The 27,044-nt window shown below is 26.9% G+C and overlaps 1 protein-coding gene across 1 annotated transcript in view; it reads right to left on the bottom strand.

Moving 5' to 3' along the window:
- Positions 1 to 8,241: 8,241 nt before the first annotated feature.
- LOC105847333 (uncharacterized) overlaps positions 8,242 to 27,044 on the bottom strand; it is a 102,475-nt gene continuing 83,672 nt past the window's right edge. The window contains exons 10-12 of the mRNA XM_065788602.1: positions 24,770 to 24,879; positions 12,004 to 12,135; positions 8,242 to 8,465 (exon numbers count right to left, since the gene is read on the bottom strand). Coding sequence (XP_065644674.1) covers positions 8,358 to 8,465; positions 12,004 to 12,135; positions 24,770 to 24,879 — 350 coding nt within the window. The 3' untranslated portion in view covers positions 8,242 to 8,357. The remainder of the gene's footprint in view (positions 8,466 to 12,003; positions 12,136 to 24,769; positions 24,880 to 27,044) is intronic.

Raw genomic sequence — 27,044 nt, 5'->3', positions numbered from 1 at the left:
TCACAAAGTTGTAGATAGTGTGTTTTGAATTTGTTATGATTGTAATCTGCCGAAATTATATTTCAAGCGTAATGAAATTCAAACTCAAAACACAGTAACTAACTACTAGCAAAGATTTTTTTTAATTCTCGAATTTTTACATTAAATAACTAATCAAAAAAAAAATTATGGACTGGGATCACAATTATGCATTACAAGAACGCATACGTAAGTTCTCTTAAGTAATTACTTATTATTGTATTATGTATTTACATTAACATGTAATTCTATTTTTAGTCGACAACGTTGAAGATGATTTGTATCCTGATTTTATTCCTATTACTGTTAATGAAGGTACTAAGTGTTTTATACACACATAGTATTTAGATAGTTGCACAACATATTAACACGTCATGTTATATTTTATATTAGTGTTTATTATATTTTTTAGTTGAAGAAGTTTTAAATGTTTTTGATGACAGCGATTTTGTTCCAATTACTGAAGATCAAGGTACTAAATAATTTATATACACAACAATGCATTTGTTAATACATCATATTTAAATGTCACATAAAATTGTATACTAGTATTTATATTTTTTAGTTGAATAAGTTGAAGAGGATTTGGATGACAGTAACTTTGATCCTGATTTAACCCCAATTACTGAACATCAAGGTACTAAATAATTTACAGTATCGGACAAAACATGGTGGACAAACTCAAATTTAGAACAAAAGTTGATCATAAACTAAAAAAAACTAGTAAAACAATTGAACATATTATTTTTTATATAGTTTATTATGTTGTTAGCAAAATTAAAAACTTTTGAATCATGCTAAAAATCACTAAAAAAGTTTTATAACACATTTTCCCTAACAAACTACATTTTTCTTTGGATAAAACAAGGTGGACATTCAAAAAATCGACTGAAAATTCAAATAATTTTAAAACTTAACTTATTTTTTTTCGAAAAACTTCAAAAAATTAACTTAATATTTGGTTAGACCTCCTCGACTTTTAATTACTGCTTTCATTCTTTGAGGCATAGACTCAATTAATGAGTCAACAATTCTCATATCAATCTCTCGCCAGGCCTTCTCGACTTGTTCAAATAATTCCTCACTGGTCTTCACATTTGTACGCTCAATCTTTTTGCCAATTATTTCCTAGATATTTTTTATGAGATTCAGTCTGGGCTTTGTGCAGGTCACTTCATTATGGTGATATTCTTGTCCTTGAACCATTGTTTTACAATGTTAAAAAAAATCCATTTTAGAGGCATCTCCTATTCAGCATGTGAAAACATTATCTTCCATTATATCTTTGTAGACAAAACGGTCCACAATACCATTAATTTTGTGAATAGAACTAGTTCCTAGTGCTGAGAAACATTCACAAACCATAGCAGACGTTCCATGCTTAACACTCTTCTTGGTATATTTAGTATTGAATCTGGTGTTCTTTGGTCTCCTGACTCGCTTCTGACCGTCGCTTCCAAAAAGGTTATATTTTGATTCATCACTAAAAAGTTTGTTTTTCCACTGGTCTGCAGTCCAATTTTGGTGTGCTTTGGCAAATGCAAGTCTTAGCTCTCTATTTTTAAAAGAAGTTAGTGGTTTCTTGTCAGGCATTCGAGAAAACAACTTTGCTTCGTTAACTCTTTGTCGCACAATGCGATTAGAGATTTGTAGTTCAAGTTTTTCGGTTAATTTTGTGGATGACAAAAATGGATCTTTTTAAAGCTTTTTAACAATTATTCGATCTAGTCTTTGTGATGTTTTTCTTAGAGGTCCGCCCCGATGGTTTGTTTTATAGCTTCGTCCGCCCCGATGGTTTGTTTTATAGCAAGATCCAAATGATTTGACAGTTTTGTTTACAGTCAATTAAGGTATATTATATTTTCTACAAATTTCGGCTTGACGTTTTCCGCTTTTCAAATCTTTAATAATATTTTCAGGTAAAACACTTCCTAATTTGTCGTAAGCCATTTTAATTTGCAATATACGCCATATATCACGAGTTAAATCTATTTTTAGTTAAATTGAAAAAATAATTGGTCAGATGTTCTAAAATCTATTTTATTATTTTAGAGTAATGTTATGATAAAAGTGAAAACAAAAGAATATGGTAAATTGAATAAAGACAATGAAATCTTATAAATAAAGCGTCGTTTTGATTTGTCCACCTTGTTTTGTCCAAGGAAAAATGTAGTTTGTTGAGAAAAATGTGTTATAAATTTTTTTTTTTGATTCTTAATATAACTCAAACATTTTAAATTTTGTTGAGAACATAATAAACTATTTAAAAAATAATATGTTTAATTGTTTTACTAGTTTTTTTAGTTATTGATCAACTTTTGTTCTAAATTTAAGTTTGTCCACCATGTTTTGTCCGATACTGTATATATACCTACAACAATGCAGTTGTTACTACATCATATTTACATGTATATAAATATTTAACATACTCCAGATAATCAACTTATTGAAACTGCAAGGAAAAAGAAGAAGTTTAGTCCGGCAGATAAGAAAGCAGTATTAGAAGAAAAAAGGGAATTAAAAAGTGTCAATGCCAAGACAAAACATCCAAACCGTTCTCTTACATGCCCTGTAGAGTGTAGAAATAATTGTTGAGACAATCTATCCACTGATTATCAAAAGTTTTTATGAAAAACTTATTGGTCTCTAACAACATATGTCCAGAGGAGACAATTTTTAGCAAAATGTGTAACAATTACATCTGTAAAACGTCGAACAACAGTTGAGGGTTCTGTTAATAGCTTTAAGAAGTCACAATTCAGGATTTACAAACTTCTAATCTCCAAAAAAAAAAGAAGTACAGGTATGTAAGACCATTCTTCTAAATGTTCTTGGCTATACAAATGATTCTGTTTTAACAGAACTAGTTAAAAATATGAACAGTAGTTTTTTTATGTCATTTGTTACTGAAAATAGAGGGCAGCAAAATATTAAAAAATGTATACCCAAAGATATTGTAGCTGATCATATACGGCTGTACAAACCATCTGTAAGTCATTATCGGCGACTAAGTGCACCAAATATAATGTACTTGCCTTTTAGACTCACAGTAAAAGCCATGTATGATGATTTTTGCTCTCAACATAAAAACTATTGCTCTCAAGAGTTTTATAGACAAATCATAAAGGATTTAAATATATCTTTAAGAAAGCCCACAATTGATAAATGTGAAGATTGCTCTACCTATCAAAATATAATCGAAAATTCTACTGATGAGAATGAAATTAGAAATAATATTACACTTTTAGAAAACCATAAAGCCAAGGCTGTAGCAGCAACGTCGAAATATAAGGAAGATTCTAAACTGAGTACCGAGTCAATTTGTATCTACTCGATGGACTTACAAAAAGTTTTACTAATTCCTAATATGCCAGATACTCTTCTTTTTTCACCAGTAGACTAGTGGTATTTAATGAAACATTTGCTCAATTAAAACCAAATGCCTTATGCCACTGTGTACTTTGGCATGAAGCCATTGCTGGGCGTAAAGCTGAAAATGTTACACACACAATATTGGCTTTAATAAGTAACCAAAGAGATGTTCAAGATTTTCTGGGCTGATAATTGCACTGGCCAGAACAAAAATTGGACCTTATACACGACATTGGTATTTAACTTAAATTCAACAAGTTTCTTATTTCAAAATACAAAATCAGTAACAATGAAATACCTAACTAAGGGTCATACCCATATGACTGCTGATGGGGTCCATGGAAATATTGAAAAAAAATTTAAAAAATTAGGCATATATATGACTTTGAAGACCTTAAGAATTATATTTCCCAAAGCCGACAAAATTTAAATATTTTAGAATTGAAAGATTTTTATGAGTGACAAAATAAAAAAAGGACTACCAATTTAAAAACAGATACATTGTGTGGATTTATAATAAACAGTGTTGTTATGGCCAAATTTTCAAGAGGATCAACTTGTATGGAATACTGGACAGATTTTAATGGAGAGCCAAAGACTTTGGACTTATATTTTTTAACATTTTTTAACATTTTTTAAAAAATTTTTTAAAAAACATTAAAACATATGCCCCTAAAAAAATTACTCAACAAAGAAGAATTAACCTCAATAAAAAAAAAGGAATCCAGTAATGCCAGAAAACAGGAAACATTTTTGGATAAATCTTTCAGTGTCTATCACTTCAGAAGATTTGGTTGATGAGATGGGCCTTGGTAATGCTTTCATAACTTCTGATTATGAATAAGACTTAATAAAGACTGAATATGACTTAATAAAGACTGAATAAGTACTTTACAATTATTTTATTAAGTTTTACTATTATTTATTTTGTTTATACTTGTTGCTATTATTATATGAAACTGTAAAAATTGTTCTACCTGAAGACTAGGTATTTTCAAATTATATATTTTATGCAATAAAGAAAGTGATACGTATTTGTTTTCATTTTTGAATTTTATTTTAAGTGGTTATTTCTAGCTTTCACATAATTTTATTAAATCTGTCATTGATCTGTTATTCTTTAGTTTGAAACCAGTAAATTATGCAATTCAGTATGATAATTTTTAGGTTGAGATTAAAGAGCATTAACAAAATACAGTTTGTGGTAATTAAAAGCAAATGATTCATAATACCAACAAAATGTGGTGCTTTAAAAGACTAGATTCAGCCACTACCATGTGGACGTTACTTACTAATTGAGCATTTAAATAGAAATTCAATACTAGTTTAAGTAAATTAGTGCGAAATAAGCATTTGTTAATTGGTTTTTAACTTTCATACAAGTTTGTGAAAATACTTCACTCATAAAACAATTTAAACATTTGTTAGTTCATTGGAGTTAGGGGAGTATTTAGACATTATTCTAGGAGCAATAGGGCAACTCGATTTTTCACTATGCCACGTCTTCTTGCCGAATGATAAATAGGATTAATGATTTTTCAAAATATTGAATACAAAATATAGATCTAGGAGGAGTCGGTTAACCCATCACCCATCTTAAATACCCCCCTAAATGGCTTTAATTTTTATTTAACAAATATAATTTACACATCTGTGTTTTAAATTAAATGTGATAGGATTTTCAAATTTTTCGATAAATTTCAAAACACAGTATCTACAATTACAGCTTAATGAAAGCTAAAAATACCATTTTGTCGATTTACATTGAATTCTATGCATTTTCTTGATAACCGTATGAAGATTCAAGTGATAAGTATGAAGTTAAGTTGGCGGCCCGACGTACTTTACACAAATCATTTTCATATCAAATTATGAAAAATACAGATACTGTGTTTTGACGATGTACAGCTGACCTCTCGGGCAGTGTAAAATTGTAGTTTACATAATTGTAAAATTGTACACAAAAAGTCGCCGTAAACTTTTTATTTTACAATGTAGCTACATTGTAAAAATTTACATTGTAAATTCGTTTTATAGGATAGGGGCCTTGATAGATATTACATTTTAAATAACTGTTCACAGGTTGCTTGCAGTCCACAGTAAGATTTTAGACGTTTTTTATTTAAACATTCTAACTATTTATCTTGCAGACCAGATATTTAACAGATTGTTTAAACTGACAACCCACTGACGGCAATTTCCTTAAAAGCACTTTGACTACTGTGAGTAGTCAATAAAACATGTGACGCTATAAATAATGTTTTGCATTAGAAGTTTTCATTGAACTGTTTATAGCTTTTGATACGTAAAGCATGATAAACTGCTAAATAAACTTTAACATTATGACATTAAATTAAAAATTTACTCTGGATTAAAGACAAATCAATTTAAAACTGGGTTTGAAAAACGAAAAAAAAAACAACGTTTTTTTAGCTGTATAAGCGATCAATATTCATTAAACAATCTCTATAATTTAAATTTGCAATTTTTCAAAAATAAGTATATATTATAGAAAATGTGTGTTGTAACAATATTAAAAGAATCTTTCCAGTTAGGAAAGTTAAAAGAGCAAAGACCAACCTTTATAACTTTGATCGAAGAAAATATTCCAAAAACACTGAACCAATTAAACTGTGGAAAGCATTCCGTATAGTTGTTAGTATTTAAGGCTAACAACTTTGAGAGCCATGTTGTTTTACTGGTCTTAATTTGTAATTTATAATCTTAAATTAAAGCAACTTTTTTTCATATAGTTTATTTTTAGCTGTTATTGCTTTTGCTAGGTAGAATAAAGAGAAAATTATCAATATAAAAAAAGTAATAATAATTAAAAATAAACAAAAAAAATTCTAAATAATTTTTAAAAACTTAGTTTCCGTTTCTAGAAAATTTGCTTTTTAAAAAATAATTGCAAAAAATACTTTTTTTTATTTTTTCGTAAATCCAACATTCTTCACTTCACTCTATAATTGTAAATTATACCGTAACTTGTTTATTTATTTTTCAATTCATTGGTGCTTGTAAAACTCTTGAATATGTAATAATTTTACACTTATAAATTTTATGAACGAAAGCATGTAAACATTTTAGAAAAGATGTACTTACATAAAGAAAATTATTTCGCGAACAAAGGAGACAATAAGATGAGTCGTCTTCTGCATACTCCTGTCAGAATTCCTTTTTTTAAAGGAACATTGTAAAAGTATTTGACGAAATAAACCCGAGATCTAAATTTAATTGAAATGCAAAATCTTTAATTTTTATGATGCGCATTTTACTAAGTCAAACATTAAAAATTGTTGATGACTGGGAAAAGCATCAAGTGTTTAGTTCATTACACACGTGAAAGGTTGAACTTTTGTAAAATAAGTTTATCCAAAGCAGCTGTCATGCGGTACATCGCTTCAGATCTATAGGTTACGAATTCAAATTTTACTCTAGTTTCAAAGAGTTACCAGTGAGATTAGAAACGGGAAATCACATTTCAAATGGTATGAATTTATCTATGACGGCACACTGGAATAAGAGTTTTAAATTAGGATTTAAAAAAATATTGCAACCGTGTTTGCAAAAAAATTCAATTTATTTACAAAAACACTAATTATTACAAAATCAAATTAGTAAAAAATCTGAAAAAAATCTAAAAAATAAATTCAATTTATATAATATATAATTGTTTACATTTTTTATATTTCCGTTGTAGTATAAAGATTTATAGCAAACTGTTTAAATAAAAATTGTTTTTTAAAATAAAAAATAATAAATCAATTCTCGGATTAACTACACAAAATATAATGATGTTTCCTCAACGTTTCTACAACGTTTCCTCAACGTTAGTTTTTATAAGATGCAAGCTAATCCTAGCCAACAAAGAAAATTTTGTGCATTTTTTAAAATCGGCAATTTTAACAATTATAAAAATAGTTATTTCAAATGAATTCTAAAAAATATTTTAATCAGTTAAACGACATCTTGATATGGACTACATTTTTGGTATTAAAGACAATTGCAAGATTAGACCAATCTCTAAACTTTACAATTTCATACTTGTTCCAAATTAGAATATTTTTTTAGTTATCATAAGAATTGGGGCAAGGACAAAAACCGAAAAATGATTCTCTAGGTGATTTTGCCCCAACCTATGTTTAAAAAATTATACTATAAGCAAATTTTGTCTGAAACATAACAAAATCATTTTGACGTCTAAAAAAAAACGGTATGAAAAAAAAAAACTCTAAAAAGAGAAACATCGACAGTAATAAAAGAAGGACCATGAAGAAGAATAACTAAAAAAAAAAGACCAAAGAAGAAACGAAGAAACATGAATGTGAGTATATATATATACATATCTATATATAGGGCCAAAGCGTTACATGTTCACTTTTCAATATTTCTAGAAGCAGATTTAAAATCTTCAATCATTCAACTGTGGACAGTCTAAATTGTCAAAAAGGATACTTTAATTTTTACTCAATGTTACCTCAGGCTACGCACACAATATTCAACTCAAAATTTAATTTTGAAAAAAATAGTGGACCGTTCTACCTTTGAGCCCTCGATATATATACATATACCTATACATATATATATATATATATATACATACGTACACACACATAACATACTTTTTAACAATACAATTAATATTTCCATCTATATAAAATATATATATATATATGTTATTTATAATGATTTTATAAAAAAATATATTTGTAACCAAATTTGTTATTCAAACCATTTGTACTCCAAATAAAAATATTTATAACAATATTTTACACAAAATTGAATATATATATATATGTATATAATTATATGTGTACACGCTAAATATATAATTATATTTAGCGTGTATTGTAATATTTAAGAACATTTACGGTAATAAGACGTTCTCATACTTTTTAATTAAAAAAAAAAAAATATAATAAAAAAGAATAATTAAATATTTATGTAAGTGCTACATCAATTTTTTAATCAAATAAAGGACCAGTCTGAAGAACGACGATCAATGACTGAACCATAATTATCAATATACCCCACAAATATCGAGACTTAACAGGTATGGCAAATATTTCTGCCTATTAAAAAAATATGAACTATAATAAATATAAATACAGAAATAAAAAAGCATTAGCATAAAAATGAAAATTTACGCATTTGAAAGTAAAAAAAGTATATATTTATAACAACCTATTACTTGAGTAAGATATCCATAATCCAAAACTACTAGATTCAATTAGTCATACTTCTAAACAACTACTTGGTGACTAGTTAATACAACTACTCATAACTACTGTAAAATTTTACTATAACCTAATTATGACTTTTAACTACTACTGCTAAACAGTTAACTATAATCTAATTATGACTTATAACTACTTGAGCAATGTGTAGTGGGTCCGCTTTAAAAATAGACAAAAGTAATTTTTTTTTGTTTTGGATTTTTAACTTAATCATTTTAAGGGCACTCGTTAGACTTAAGAAAAATTACTCTATAGATTTTAAACATTTATTTACTAATGTCAGACGTTTTGAAAATATAAACTTAATGTAAGATCATTTTTAAAATGTCAACTTCCTTAAATAAAAAAAATCGATGAATACAAGTTAAATTAAAACCTAAAAGTTAATAAAAAAATCATAATCATCATCATCATCATTATCATGATCATCACCATCATTATCACCATGATCATGACCATCACTATCATGATCATCAGGATGATCATGATCATCATCACCATCATTATCATCATGATCATCATCATTATCAACATCATAATTAATATGTACGTCTGGAGGTTTGAATAAATCTAGTGCTTCTTTTGGAAACCTGTGTAATTTTTTTTATAAATAAAAAGAAATTATTATCTTGCGCTATTTTTTTATGAATAAAAAGAAGTTAAATATTTAATAATAATAGCATTTGTGTTCTTTCGACTACATTTTTTAGAGTAATTCTCTTTATTTTTAAAAGTCTTTATTGCTTCCTGTGCTTCCTCAGTTAATTGTCTTATTGGCAACTATGCAGATGATATAATTTTAAGACCGTGTATAAAGCTTTTAGGCAATGTAGAGGGCATGCTTTACCATAGATACTTTTTAACAAAGTATCTTGTGGTGTCAAGAGCAAATAATATAAGTTTATTTACATCAATATCATGTCCACTTGCCACTGCTATCATAACTGTATGAACTTTGTTAATTAAAACTACATCTATTTTTGTTATAGCAGCTGAAATTTCTGCCTCGGCTAAAAAGCGCCTAGTTGTGTTTCCATTATTTGTATTACCAATTCCTGGTTTCAGTTTATCAATAATCACACTGTGTTTTAAACTATTTCTAAATTCAAGCTTTCTCTGAACCATTTGCTCAATACCATTAAAATGCTTTGCGGTTGCACCACAAATAAAACATCTTTGGGTGGAAGTAGTGTCTGCCAGAGCATTACATACTTTGCCACCTACCATACAAAAAACTAGAGTATACTTCTACTAGTCTTTTATCGATAAGGCACTTTGTCTTAATAATACTTTTTACTTGCTCATCTACTCTATTCTTCTCCCCAATTCATTCTATCTTGGACTCTTTTATAAATTCAATTTTTAGAGGCCTACAATATCTTATGGATGCAGGGCGTGGATTTGATCAAATAACTTTTTCATCAGAAACAAGACAAAGAGAGATGATGCATGTTAGAAAAATAGCTGAATCACTGGCTTTAAAGTTATAAAACACCTGTCTGTATAAACTATGGCCTGAAGAGCCACCAAATCCCTACTTTAAAATTAATTGAAGCTGGTCTAATTCGTTATAATAAAAAGTCCCAATAATAAGCTCTACAGCTAGAAGTAAGGATTGTATTGTGTGGTTCAGTAAAGCTTGCAAAGAAACCAAAGTTTAGGTTTCTCTTACATGAATATCAGTAGGTCAGCTGCTTGAACCTTTTTGTATGAGGGAAACTTTTGAGTTAGGAAGGGAACACTTTTTCTTAAATCATCATATTGATATCTGGATAGTTTTGCTTCCACCAAAACATTTTAGCATCTTCAAATTTACTATTGTGGTATTTTCTTATATGCTTCTCTATATTTATTTGTACGTTTTTGACTTTCCATAGCTTCTTTCAATAGTTTTGATGAAACAGTGCTTCAGTTCTCAAACTGATTTGTGTGGCACAAGTCAATACAAATAGAGAATTGGTCTCGGTTAAAACTTTTAAAAAAATTTTCTTCAGATTGTTCGTTCACAAAAATTTGGAAACTTGAACTTCTTTTCGTTGCTGCAACTTTCTATCTCTGTGTGCTGATTTAAACAAATGAAACTTTTTAACCAAAGCTTATTGTTTTTTTATAATCTTCTTATATCTTTTGTGGTTTTTATGTCATTATTTTTATGTCTTTATTTATGTCATGTGACATAAATAAAGACATTGATTTATTCAACACATTGAAATGTTCTTTTTCACATTTTTAATATTTTTGATACTTTTATTCAAAAAAAAAAAGAAACAATTTTTTTATACAACTACCAAAACTCAGCAAAGCGTGCTCACAAAAAACAAAAAAATTTCATTAGTTTGATGCGTGACCTGGTGTCATTAACTTGTTTCTACTGATGTAATTGACACATTTCCACTAATACACACAAAAAGCCTCAATAAGTGCAAAAAAAAAAAAGTTTTACAATCTGTAATCATCGGCTATTTCATAAAAAAAATAATTACAAACTGTATAAGTCCTAAAATTGTTTAAAAAAATTAAAATAAAATATTTTAAAAGCACTTTTTTGTATAAAGACCTATTAATCTAAGCACTTTAAAATTATTTTTTCATTAGTAAAAAATAGCTGCAAAATTAAAATTAAAGAATCTCCAAAAAAAAAATCTTTCAACAAACTTCAGCTTTAACACTATAAAAACAAAGTAATACTTTTAACTCGCAAAAACAAGTTTTTTTTTTCAACAAAATAATTCAACTAAATAATGAGTTCTATAGGATTAAAAGTCAGTCTTAACCTAAAAAAAAAATATGTAGATAAGATGGATCAGAGATTCTTTTATACATTACCACCAAAAAATGTTTCATAATGCCTTTTTTCTTTTTCCTTAAATGTCCAGTTTTGAAGAAATACTACACCGCTGTGCAATGCCAAAACTAAAGTCATAGTAACTAACGATAACTAATAGTAACTAAGTGATATCTATTATTTGCAAATTTTCAGTTTTAGATCTTTTCTTTAGTTTCTTAGTTTCACTAGCAAAGTGAATAATTATAATAATTATAACTATTAACTATGCATTAGTAGTAGAATGCCCGCTTCAGGAATGAAAAGACGTCCTTGGTAGAGAAGGTAGTAACAACAATTAAAAAAAAAAAAAGAGAAGACTTCTCAGCTCTAATGGCTTCTTCTTTGGTAATAACAATAAAAAAAAAATTAAATCAATTAAACTTTAACAATTCAACTTATTTTTGAATAAATTTAAATAAAATAAAATTTAAATAAAAATAAAAACATCAAAATGTTAAAACTTTGAGAAAACTTCTTTTCTTTAGTTATATAAAAAAATTAACTAGTTAGTAAGCAGTATTAGTTTCTTTGACAATATCAATTTACCTCAAGTCTAGTCATATTTAAAAAGTTAAGAAATGAATCGATTTCAGCTTCTGTATTTGATTGATATCCAAATACACGAATTGTCAAAGCTTTCTCTTTTAATATTTCAGAGCGTGAAGTCAATGATGCTGCCTAAAATCAAAACTATTTCTTTTAAATCTTTTAAACCAACTTTTAAAATGTTTTAAAACCATTTCTTTTAACTTATATTTTGAGCAACTATTGTTATTAATTAAAAAACTGAACATTTTGATCTTAATCTATATTGTTAAAATAGCATCATAAAATCCACATTCACTTGTAATCAAACATCTTTTAATCAAAAACATTACTTTTTGTATATACTATTTTGCAAATACTATTATATTGTATACTATTTTGCAAATACTTAGGCAATCACTAGGTAAATGAACAAAATAACCCGTTTTTAAATTTTTAAAGGTGTAAATCTGCTTTACCATATTGTTATGCTGTTAACTTATATAAATATACTTTTAACAAGTCTTGTGAACTTTTTTCAATAATATTTTTTTTTTTTTGTAACATCTTCACTTCCAACACTTCCAACAAAGCTGCAAGCAACCACTATTAGAGTTGGAAGTTACTGAAAGAGGAAAAGATGAACTTTATAAAACAAGATAACCATCAACAGACTACTTAAAAGATACCAAATTATATGAATCAGTAAAACAAAATGAAGGGAGCGAATTCCAAAGAACTGATGTTCTAGAAACTAAACTAGACAAATAAGAATTTGTGGAGCACTTAAAAACAGTCACAGTAAAAGGATGAGACTTAATTGAGTGATAAGAAACACAAGAATGAATTTTAGTAGGTGACACAAGAGACCCTAGCTCTTTAGAGTGGTGTCCAAACTAAACTAGACAAATAAGAATTTGTGGAGCACTTAAAAACAGTCACAGTAAAAGGATGAGACTTAATTGAGTGATAAGAAACACAAGAATGAATTTTAGTAGGTGGCACAAGAGACCCTCTTTAGAGTGGTGTCCATTATAGTATTTATAGAAAAAAAAAGAGTTTTATCTGAGTCAAAGTTCACCAGCCACTGAGAGCTGAACGCAGTGAGATCTTTCAAGTGAGATTCTTTTCAAGCTCAAATGTCCCCGCCAAACAATCAGAGAGTGTTGGTTTTTTATCAAGACCAGAATAAATGATAGTATCATCAGTAATCAATGCCACTCTAGATGTGAAAATTTCTGGTGATCATTAATATAAATTTAAAAAAGTCAAACGATAAAGCAAGTCGAAAAGTTGACTACTTGTGTTAAAGATTGAGAAAGGCAAACATTGTGGGGCTTAACATCTGCAGAGTCACTGACACTAGAACCAAGCCATTCAGTGTGATGAGCATTAAAGTCACCAACAACAATAATGGCTGAAGGATAAAGAGAAAGACTTGGTCAATTTGATCAGAAATAACATTGAAAAGAGTGCAGTCTTGATATACAAAAAGAGGTGTGGGATATAAATCTCACATTCCTGTTGTAATAAATCATGTTTCTGAGTTTTTAATGTTTAGCCAGCCAAGATTTTATTATCCAAATGCATAACCAGATTTCAACAAATTACAAGATGTTTTGGAAAATTTTCTTAAAATGATTTCAATATGCAGTTTTCTAATTTTTCAAAATTAGAGAAAAAAGTTTTAAAAGTTTTTACTGTTTGTCTTTTTATAATATTATACTATTATAGATAATAGTAGAAGATAACACTTTCAAGTCACTTAAGAAAATGGATGAATGAATGGATGGCTTAAGAAAATATAGGAGCGATTGTTTTGTAGATCATTGTTAGATTTTTTTTTAAACAAATTCATTCTTTTATTTTAAATGAATTCATGCTTTTTTTTTAAACAAATTAACTCATTTTTTTAAACAAATTCACAACAAGGCTGCAACAATCACAATTAAACTTGGAAGTTAACAGAAAATAAAGAAGACAGCTAAAGAACAAGAAAGCAATAAACATAACGTAATAAGAAGCATCAAGAAAACATGAAGATAAAAGAAGACCAGCAATAGCCCTTGCCTGACCACTTTGAACTAATGCATGACCATAACATTTTTGTTATAACAATCCTTGCCTGAATCCTGGAGAATATGAGGCACAAAAATACCAAAATATTTACGTTTTTTAGGGGCCCATCGGTTAATTCAGAAATTTTTTATAATTTGGGGCAAAAGTTAAATAAAAATTATTTTCTACCTTTAAAGATTGACATAAGAATCTGATATATATGTATATGTATAAATTATATATATATATGTAAGTGTTATGATCACACTATGTTTTGGATGAGACAAATTTTTATTTATCTAAAAATTAACAAATATATATATTTTTGACAAACTTTATTTTAATTAGAACATCATTTAAAGGAAAAACTTCGATACAACCAAACCTGAAAAAAACACTTTCTAGTAAATGATGGTGCACTTGAAAATTTATTTATAATAGGTTTTCAAGAACTTGATGTTAAGAAAAGAAATTTGAAGGTAAAGGAAAATTTCCTTATTATTAAGTGTGCAGATATCGAGGAGTTTATTAAGTTGCTTATTGTGCTTAAGGAAGAGAACCTAAGCCAACAAATAGTCAAACTCGGTATTGATGGAGGATGAGGGTTTCTGAAGGTAAATAAAATATGTTTAATTTCAAATTTTATTTTTAATCTCATTCATAAGATTCAGTTAAAACTAAAATAAAACGTACATTTTGTAAAAATTTTTCATATTTTAGATGTTTGAACCTACTCTCATATTATGAGATAAAAGGTGTAGAAGTTGAGAAAAATTATCACAAAGACAAAACAACAAGAAGTACTTATGAAGAAACTCAAAGTTCAAAATATAAAGAAGGTTCTGTAAAAACTTCTTTTTAATTAGCTGTTGTTCCAAGTATTACTGAATTTAAATAAAATAAAACACTCATTTGTAGCTGATCTTAAACTTTGTCAAATAACGTATGGTTTATCTTTAAGTGCTATTGCTACACAACCTTGCCATATGAGCAAATGGAAAAAAATCGAACCATTTAAAGAAGAGAAGCTTAGAACTTTTGATTCTTTAGAGCAACAATACTAAAAATTCTCTGAACCAGATTCAATCAAACATGATGCTAAAGATTTTTGCAATGTTTTTAGTCTTCTATTGATACACATAGAAATTAGCAACCACTTAGTGGTAGATTACCTTTTTCCTCCAGAGTTACACTTAATGGAGGGAGCTGTTAATCATATTTATAATCATATAGAAAAATGTGGTGATGAAAATGAAATTGCTTATGTTTCAATAACTCTAAATATTTCAAAAGAGGTTCAGAACAACGCTTTTAATGGGAATGCCTTTAGGAAAATCTTGCCAATTGACTTGAAACCATTGGAGAGGGGCTTAGAATTTTAAACAACTTGATCAAGTCCTTTTTTGGACAAACACTACATCATGACTTATTAACACATATTAAAATTTTGAGGATCACTACAGAACACTTGTTAATGATTATGCAATAACTGATTCATTGAAAATTCATATTATTTTAAAACATATAGGTACTTTTTGTGCAGTAAGAGCACATGGATTGGACTACTACTCTGAGCAAGCTATTGAAGCAATTCATTACAAAATATTTACATAATTTTTCTAAATAAATCTTGGAAGAGATTTAAAGTTTCAAAAAATAACCCCCCTTAGCAAAAATAACAACCCTTTTGCTGAATATTTCAAAAAATTTGCAATCAGTTTTAACAAAAAAACCCCCTATGAAAATATTTATCCTTTAACTTTACTTAATTATAACTTTTTTATGTTAGTCAGAAAATATATTAAATTCCTTAATAAACAGTATCTCAATTATGTTATACATAATTTAATATTCATGACATGGGTTTGTATTTTACAAACGATATATTCATGACACTCATATCCAAATGATGTGTTCAATTTTTTGAGTTAAACCCTTAACTCTAAAGCCTTCTTAAAGCTATAACTTTCGAAGAACTGATAATTGTTTTTATAAACTTGTGTAAAAAATAATAATAATAAAAAACTTATTTCTATGCATTTTGGAAAAAAAATTCCTGAACCTAAAATGACCTGTCTTTAAAGGGATCCCAAAGTGTCGAGACAAGTTGTGTTTATTTCAAAAAGAATGATAAAAAAAATTGGGCAGAAGTTTTTTTAGGTAAAACAAAATAATAAATGTAGACCAACAAACAAAAACAAACTTTATTATTTTACTCGAAGCTTGCTGTCTCTGCAGTAGCAATTCTCTCAAAGTCTTTAAAATATATGCCGCAATCTACAGACTTTAAAATTTATTCAAGCGTGTTTGATTCCAAAGAGTTTTAGTAAATGACGTCATTGTAGAATTATTTTTTTGAATGTTTTTTTAAAATAGTGTTTATTATCAATCATATAAATTTCCTGTAAATTTTATAGGAAGCTAAACATAAGCATGTTTTTTTATAGAGCACGAGAACCAAATAAAATTAAGATTTTTATATTACACTCTTAAATAAAATAAATATATAAAAAAGTCATTGATCACCTTATTATATATTCTGAATCTTTTTTTCTTTTTATGTAAATAATGTAAACTTTTTTTTGATGATGTTTTTGTTCTCCTATCAAAATGACATTTTACAAATTTTTAAATTTTTGATTAATAAATAATTTTAATAAACGACATTATTTACTAGAGAAAATAGCCGAATACTTTAATTCATAGTTAGAAAATATTAATAAGTATATCAATTTAGTGGAAATTGATAAATTTTGATGATTTGCATATAAATATTAACTTAATTTTGTATTTTGCATTTGGATTTTGATAACTAAACAATTAAAATGTCAACAACTCCATACTGATTTGAACCTCTTAAAAAAACGACAAAAAAACCTGTACGGATAAAAGAAACGAAATAATTGACAATCGTATCAGCTATGAAAATATGAATTTCAATATTGCTAAAACGTCAACATTAAGCCGTTTAAGTGTTGGCGCTGAACAATGGTGTAAATGTGGATTTTGTAAAACTGTGCCACTTGAAAAAGAATGTCTTTGTTGCATTGAAATAAAGGAAATAAATATCACTTCAGGTATTACAAATTAAGTAACATTCTTTAAAATATAAACTGATGTGCACAGTATTAATAATAGTAATAATAACAAACTTATTATTACTTTACATAGTCATTATGTACAAACTTTTTTCTACATAATGACTATGTAAAGTGAAAATAAGATTTTTTTTTTAGATAATCAATGCATAACAAAGCATAAAATTTTTTTGACTGGTTGCATTGAACCATATCTGTTATGGATATCAATGGCCAGTCTGAATGACAGGGAAGGAGCTTGGATGCCAGATTCATTTAAAGAAATTTCTAATAATTTTATTTTAAATTACTAAATAAATTTTCTTTTATTTATCGAGTTTTTTTTTTACTTAAATTTAAGTAAATTTCTCTGTTTCTTGCACAGAATATTTAGATATGCCGCTTATTGTCAATTAGAGCCAGGTTTCCAAATGATAATGGAACTTACATGAATTTTGATGGTGAAGACCAAGGTGCTTTAGGGATATCTGAAGTTGAAGAGGCATGGAAATACATTCAAGGGTTTAAATTTTAAAATGAAAAACAACGGCTTTTTTTATAGCCACAAACATTTAAAAATGTTATTTGCACTAACATCTTTGTTTAATAATATAAATAAATATGCATATACACATATATAGGAAATATGTATATTTACATATATACATATATAAGAAATATTTATATTTACTATTTTAGACTGTTTGCAACAGCGCCAACCATATTTGGACGCCACCAAAATTTAAACATAAGGACCTTTTTTTTTTTTTTACGGCAAACTTCCTTTACTTGAAAATGAATTGCTTTCTTTGTCTTCATAACTAAATAACATGTTTTTGTTTTGTTTTGTTCTTGATTACTACATTTGTTAAAAAATAAGATGAATTTTTTATAGAAAACTAAAAGTTAAACCGCTTAACAAAAAAAATACTAAATATCAAATAATAAATAAAATACCAAATAACAAATAATAAGCAATTAGTTAACAATTCCAAGAATGCAAAGAATCTGTAACAAGATCGGACATATTGTTGCTCAAAACTGCTGAAAAACACCGCTTTAAAAATGTGTTTATAAAAACCCATAAATAAAAAAGTATAAAAAACAAATACAATTATAACATTAAAACATGAAGAAAAAATATAAAATTATACAACTAAATATAAAATTAATAAATGAATGGATAATAATTAAAAAATAAATAGTATCCATACAAAATTAAAAATTTCTTATAAAAAGGGCTGCAACTAAAAGATTGCTACCTACATTTGATATAAACATTACCAATTACATTGTATCATCAGATAGTGATTTGTACTGAAATCGCAGAACTTATGACTGACACCAAGCACCAAAAATATAATGCGGAAATTCAATGTCAACGAATGCAAAGAAAATATTTCTAACTTTTTAACAGACTCTTTGAACGATGTGGAAGACAACGATTTTGTTCAACCAGTCTCAGACGATGAGAGTTTTATGAGTGGAAACACAAAAAAATGTAGCGGTATAAAAAAAAACAATTGCCATCGATTAGTTTTCGAGAAAAATTTTACAAAAATTTTGTCGCTGTTGGTGCTCTTGTTGACATCGAGGAAGTTCAAAATAATAGATACATATAAAAATTAATTGTTAGAATATTTTCAAAGTAAAATCAAGAATTTACTTGACAGATGTTAATTTCAAAGGACTCGGTAATTTATTTTTGCTAACATTGATTGCATTTGCATGAATAACGTTTTCTTTTAAAAATGACATTTTGCTTATATTAAAAATAAAAAAACGTTTTTGACACACTTGTGAAATTCCAGCGTGTGAAAATGATAAAAATGATAATAACCAGATAAGTTTTATTACTTTTTGGTGATGTGACAGTTCTGTTTAAAACGCATATGTACATATACAATCACGGAACTCGAATATGGGTATGTTACTGACGTAATTACAATATTATTTTCAGAAGTCCAAGAGTGAATATGTGATGTAACAATTTAAATTATCAATAAGATTCGTGACACGTTGCCAAATAGATCGGAAAAATCATGCGCAAACCCAGTCAATCAGTTTCTAAAAATATTTACTATAATGGATTCCAGCTGTATTTTGGTGAGGTATTAGAACATCAAATAAAAAGTCTGCATTTAATTTTATCAAATTTTTCTTCTTTTTTATACCATATTTGAAATATACATCAATACTGTTTATTTTAGTTTTGTTTAGTTTCCATATTGAAATCAAAAATTTTAAGGGATAATTTTAAACATTTAACCAATTCAAACTGTTGAAGTTTTGAATAACCAGTTTCTAAAATGTTTCACTTTGAGTATGATCATATGGTAATTGTTGCTTATTTGGCAGCTTTAACTTAAAACAAAAAATTAATTAAAATAATCATTTTTCGTTCATAGTGAAACAATTGTTATTTAAAAGTCAATGTTTTATACCTGTTTAAATTTCAAAATCTAGCACACTTTTTTGTTCTTTCTATAACTACAGTTTTGGTTTCGGTTGATGTAGGAGCCATTACTCGTTTTTCGCTTTTTCTTTTTTTAATCAATTATAACCATTTTCAAAACACTTTTTTTCATGATTAACAGATAGTCATAATGTTTTTGTCCTTTAATTCTTCTTCCAATAAACTTTTGGGTAGGTTTTCGGTGTGCTATTTTATATCTAATTTCTCCAAGACTATCCAATTTGTATTTCCATTCTGAATCAAAATTATGATCAATAGCTGCCAAATACGCATCCATTACCATATGATCATACTCAAAGTGGTACTGTTTTGGTACATATTTTAGCAAAGAGTTATTAAAAACTTCAACATTAGTAGTTTAAATTGCTTCAGTTAAATATTCAAAAATATCCATCAGAATTTTTGATTTCAATATGGAAACTGAAAACTGAAAAGCGCCGGATTCTGCATCCAACCAGTTTTTTGAATGTTCATCCTTTTTAGATTAAGGTTCATGTTTGCATTTATGAAAATATGAACACCCATTCATGTACATTTCATATGATATAAAACGGAAGAAAATTTTTCATACATTAAATGTGGGCTTTTATTAGATGTTTCAATACTCCACCAAAAATGATTTATTATTGATGGAACCCATTCCAGTAAGTCTTTTTGAGAAATGGTTTTACTAGCTTTGAGCATTTTTTTTACCGATTGATTTAGCAACATGCCGCGGATCAAATTGATGATTTATACCGTTAAACCTTGGATCTACTTTCAAAAGTTTTTGAATTTGGGCATGACAATCAGTAGATATAAAATCATTTTTTATCCTCGCTTTTTTAAGTGATTTTAATAATTGAATAAACCCTGCTTTTTCCAAAAAGTAAGAATTCTGCACTTCTGTTACTGATATTACAACTGTGTCAACTACACACCCAGATTCAGTTTCCATAAATGTATATGTACAGTATTTTGTGTTATGACCAGGACTGTCACATCTCCTATTACCAACAAGTGAAACAACCTTTCTAGTCCGTAACATTTTTATCAATTTCCTACATTGTAATTTCTACTTTTTTACAATCACTGGCACGATGAAGTTTTTTTTAATATCGTAATTTATGTTTCACAAAAAAACTTCATGTTTGCAATAAAAGCAAAACATTCAAATTTAGAAAACCAATTCCTAAAAAAGCAATCGATGTTGACAAAAATAAATTACCTAGTCTTTTTAAATTACCAACAATCGGCTGAGATTTTCATTCTACTTTGCAATTATTAAGATAATTTATTTTTAAATGTAGCTGCAATCCATTACCTTTAACTTCCTCAATGTCTGATCTGTCAACAGGAGCACCACATGCTGGACAGAGACGTAAAAGTTCGTACAAGTTTTTTTCAAAAACAAATAGCGTTCGATCATTGTACTTTATATCACTACATACTTCTTGGTTTTCGTCAGTGTCTTCACTTGTACAACTCTCATTGTCTGATGCTGATAGTACACAATCTTTGTCTTCCTCGTCATTTTCCAAAGAAGACTTTAGCGAGTCAGAAATAACTTCTTTAGATTCATTTGCATCGTTTATGAATGTTTCACCACCAGTAATCATCTCAACTCCTATATTATTTATTTCGTCCTGTGTCAACCACAAGCACTTCGATGTCAGGACAACTATATGTTGATGCAATGGAATCATAATAATATCTTTATTAATTGGAGGTAGCTGTTTGGGTTGCAACATTCGAATAGGTTTTTATATCTGTTTGTACACAACTGCTGACATATTGAAAATGCTATATATATGTAGTGGCGTAGGAAGGTTTTTAAATGTTTAAAATAGCCAATTTTTAAATTTTTAAAAAGAATACACATGAACATAAAATTTTTTTATGTTCATATGTATGATGAAAAGGTTCTTCACACAAAAAAAATTACGGTGATAGGAGAATGGGAACAAGAAATACTAAAATCTATTTTACTATTTTCAACTAGACTTATATTCATCGAGAAACTTTAAAATTCATAGTATAATTTTTCAGCGTTCAAAAATTACATATAAAATTTGCAAGCCCCTCAAATTGAGGGGGCTACATATATATATATATATATATATATATATATATATATATATATATATATATATATATATATACATATATACATATACATATATATATATCTGTTAGAGGTTGGCAAAAAAAATTAAATACAAAGAGGTTATCATAAAAAATAGAAACGAGGTAGACTATTCTTTGCTCAAACACTTTTTGGTCAGCAATTTGGTTGACCCTAATTATATATATATATATATATATATATATATATATATATATACATATATATATATATATATATATATATATATATATATATATATATATATACAAATAACCTCATAACTAATACTACAGTAATTACATCATTGTTGTAAATCGTCGCGTTAGTTTGACAAGGTTCTTAGTTAAATTTTTGATATTAGCAGAATTAAAAAAAATCGTGTAATTTTGTTTAATGTTTAATTAAAATTATTTATGTTATTGTTTTTTTTTTTTTTTATTATTTTTTTTTTTTTTTTTTAAAAAAATAAATAAATAAAAAAAAAATTTTTTATATAAATAATTTTAATTATACATTAAAAAAAAAAAAAAAAAAAAAAAAGGTTTATTTGCTATTTTCCTAACAAAAACACAGTTAGAACTTTGTCAAACCAACGTGACAAAATAACAATTTACGCATATATATATATATATATATATATATATATATATATATATATATATATATATATATATATATATATATATATATATATATATATATATATATATATATATATATATATATGTGAAAGACTCTTATGAAATATTACTATTTAAACTAATGTAGCTAGAAAATACGATTTGTTAGTTTAATATTAATAGAACTAAAAAAGCAACTAATCTTAGCCAAATTATTTCCACCAAGAAATATGGAAGGAACTGATATTGGAAAAATAAATCTTCGTTGTTTTGAATGATTTTGATGTCTTGAGTTGATTTAACCATTTCTTCTTTAAACTTGTCGAAACAAGAAGCATCAAAATGTAAGGAACATATTTTAGTATTCTGATGTTATTTAATCTAATGGCCTTTTTCCATAAATCAGCAGTAATTGGATCCGAAGGTTGTTTAAAGAAGTATATATGAGAACCCGATTTTTCATTACTAGAAAAACCAATAACTCCGCAATATTTCATTATAAGTTTCAACTATAAATTTACTATTTAATATTTTATAACTGTCAAATTAAAACTGTGAAGAATGTTTTTTGTACCTTTTTATGGAGTTTACACTTTACCAATTTACAGACAGCTTTTTATTAATTAAAGCAATAAATAATGTTTTATGGCAATAATTCAAGACAGATGGCGATTTAAATTGTTATTGTGTTGAAGCGCGCATTAAAAAACATATTATATTTAATATTACCTAATTTATGTGTCCTATTCGACAAGTATTTTACATTTCTCTTATCAAAAAACTAGCAAAATTGACAATGAAAGGTTTTTCTTAAACGATTTCAATTTCAAAATTGACTCAGTAACACTAAACTTTTTTTACAATCTTTAACAGTAATTATTTAACTTTAAAAATGAAATAAAATGAGCAATACATGTTTTATAGAATACATTTTATTAAACATATCTTGCTTGATTAAATAAGTATTTCGTGAATATATGTAACCCGATAAAAATAACAAAAAAAATAATAATTTAAAATAACTAAAAAAATTCTATAGTAATTTATGATTAAAAAAAAAAACTTTTACATAATGATAAGTATCTAAACAAAATCTTTAATAATCTATTATGGAAAAAAAAAAAATCTATAATTTGCTAACAAAAAATCTTTTTAAGATTTCTTATCAAAATTTTTCAATGACATCATTTACTAAAACTCTTTGAAATTAAATGCGCTTGAATAAATTATAAAGTCTGTGGATTGTGGCGTATATTTTAAAGACTTTGAGAGAATTGCTACTGTGGAGACAGCAATCTTCAAGTAAAACATCAAAGTTTGTTTTTGTTGGTATACTTTTATTATTTTGTTTTAAAAAAACAAAATTTTTTTTTTATCATTCTCTTTAAAATAAACACAACTTGTCTCCACACTTTGGGATCCCTTTAAAGGCCCCTGTGGACCATGAAAAATGTAAATATTTTGATAAAAGGAATTTTGTGATTTTATTGACATATTGACATATCCTAAATCTACTCATCATAACGAATCCAATGATGTTCGACAATGTCCAGGGTCAAATCACAAAACGAAAAAGTGGTTAAGGGCATGTGTGAGAAGAAAGAACTAGGACAATTTGATCAGAAACAACAAGAGTGCAGTGTTAGGAAGAAGGAAAAAGAACAAAAAAAAGTGATTGAGTAAAGAACAATAAGAAAAAGTATATAAAAGAAAAAGTAAAATAAATAATTAAAAGAAGTCAAATTAATTTAACAACAAACAGGTGATAAATATATACTCAAGCCAAGCATGTGATTATTAGAGTTTTTGTAAAACAAAGAATAATAAGCCATCAGCACTAAGATCTGAATATGAAACAGCCGTATATTGAGTAGTCTTAAAAGTCTGATAAATTTTACAAAAAGTAAGACTTAATTGATGAAAAGTCATTTTGAAGACCACCAGTAAGACTGTATAAAAAAATTTAGTGATAACTTTAATAAATGAAGATTTTTAGGACGTCATTTACTATAATCGAATCAAGTATTAAACAACTATTAAAATCATAAATAAAGTACATATTTTTATTAATTTTTTAATTAATGGTTAATAATTTATTAATTAATTCATTAATTATTATAATTTATTAATTATTAAAATATGTACTTTATTCATTTTAATAATTTTTAAACTTGATTCAATTATAGTGAATGATGTCCTAACCAATAACCTACGTGGTTTGAAGATAGAGCATTATTTTATGCTGTCACATAAAAACCAAAAGATTCATACCAGCAGTTGTAAACTGCTTTAAAGTAATAGCTGGTGCAATTAAATGGTGATTTAAAGTTTGGAAGATTGTGGTTGTACTTATTAAAATAAATAGTTGAGGTTGAACTTAAGTTTTAATAACATTTTATTGTTGCAAAAATACTCATTAAAGTTATAAAACAATAATGTATAAAAATACCTGTACAAGAACAAATAAAAGAATAACTGTCCACTGTATTCCAAAGCATACTCTATATATCAAATGTTCTACTGGTTGCAAACGTTGATAATCTATGAGAAGTACTGATGCTGCAAAAAATTAGATCATTAATTAATGATTGCACACTTTTTCACTACATCATTTATTATTGATTGACATAATTATAACAAATAAAATTAATTAGCTAAATTTCAACAAATAGGCAAAATACTATGAGCAAAATTTAGTTTTTAAATGGGGAAAAATTTATGTGTAAAACTTTAACTGAGTCGTAATAAAAAAATAAAAAATAGGATAAAAAAAGATTATAGATATAATTCAAACAAATAAAAAATAAAAAATTAATAAAGCTTGTTCGAAAAATATCTCAATTTTAAGTTATTCAGTTTCCAACTTCTGTATCGTATGTGTATATAAAAATAGGAATTTATTCTCCAACCTCTGCATCAGCTGCATTAGGGTAAGGGAAAGTTGACTATCATGGCATATTTAACTTTGAAACTTCAAAAATTAAAAACCTGAAAACTTATGTTATAACTTATGCGTAAGTATGTCACCATAAACAGTGAAACTGTTTCCTTTCCTGCGGTGAAACAATAGAAACCAGTTAAATCTTCACCACAATTGTTATCAATGTAAATTAATAAATTTTAAATCTTGTTAAAAAAACTGTCAACATGTTTAAAGAATAAAATATTTTAATTAATCAGCAATAGCACAGGCTATTGCTGATTAAATACATTAAGCCATATTAAACCAAAAAAGTCTCTAAATTTATAGCCATTTTATTAAATTTTCACTAGATGCTACTCTGACAAAGGTTTGTGCAGTGTAATCCCTTCCCTCTGTGACAAAGTTTTTTTAAATCTCTAGTTTACTTTTTTTTAAATATTTACACCTGCGTTATAAGTTAAATGTACATTACTATTTAAATTTATAGAGGAGACATTACTATTTAAATTAATGTCTGGGGAGACTTCAGAGCTTATTCAATAACTTTTTCAAAGTAGCATTCTTTTGTCAAACTACAATCATTAAGGTATATTTTACCATTTTAAATTTGCTTTACATTTCTTGATTTTCAATGTTTAAAAACTTTAAAAAAAATGTTATTTAAGTGTCCAGTCGGATATGTATAAAGGAGATTATGGACTTAAAATAAATGATTACACGATTTCAACACTAATAGTTTTTTTTTCATTTATAAACTTATGCAATTAGTATTTATCCAAATTATATATATTAATAAAATATATCCTAAAAGTACATATCATGGCACATCAAAGTTATCAGTATTGTTGTTATTAAATCCATCGTCATCAAAGTTATATGTACTCAGGTTATATGTATCATCATTAAAATTTGTAGGTTTATTGATTCATCTGACGATGATTTTTAAAGGGTTGCTTATGATGAGGTGTTTCCCCTCATCATTTTCTTGATTATCTTTTTTGCAAATCTAAGTGCCTCTTTTTCCGGGGTATCTGTGGCTATTATAGATCTACCTTTATGTTGCCCTTGTTTATAAGTTTTTGATTTCTGTAAAGCAGCTTTAGGATACAGACGAATTTGTTGTGGGGTAACATGCGATCAATAAAGATGCAGCTTTTATATACATTCATTTGAGAACTCCTTTGTGCAGAATTAATCTACAAGGTAAATATAGTGTTGTAATTATTAATAATTGTGCAAATAGAAATTTACAAAATTTTAACAATTGTCTATAGGTTATTTAGCAATCATTACATAAGCATCAGAAAATTATACTTTAAACAATGTCTACAATGTCCACAAGGGGTGTATTGAATAATCAAGGTAATTGTTACAAACTCATTTATAGATCACAAATACTTTCATTCTAGAACATCAGCAGGTAACCATTTGTTTTAAAAAAATTGCACCAACTCTTGCAGAGTTCATAACTAGGATCTGAATGATTCACTTGGAATTGAAAATTTTTTCATCAAAGAACCAAAAAATGATTTTTTCACTTTAAACTCTATCTTTTAGCAGGAAACTGTCTCCTAACCATTTTAAAGCTAAAAGCGTATGTTTACCAAATATCAACCATAGACATGGTTGTATTAATATTAACAGGGTAGGAGATATCGAAGTGCCCATTCTCTTTCTGTGTTCGAAGTCTTCCGGTCTCCCCTACTTAATATTACTAACTGCATATATTGTTATTATACTTATATTTATATTTTAATTATTATTTATATTTATTTATACTAACTTGTTTTTATATAAACTT

Source organism: Hydra vulgaris, chromosome 01, assembly GCF_038396675.1.
Source record: "Hydra vulgaris chromosome 01, alternate assembly HydraT2T_AEP".
NCBI lineage: Eukaryota > Metazoa > Cnidaria > Hydrozoa > Anthoathecata > Hydridae > Hydra > Hydra vulgaris.
This window is presented reverse-complemented; position numbering and strand designations above follow the sequence as displayed.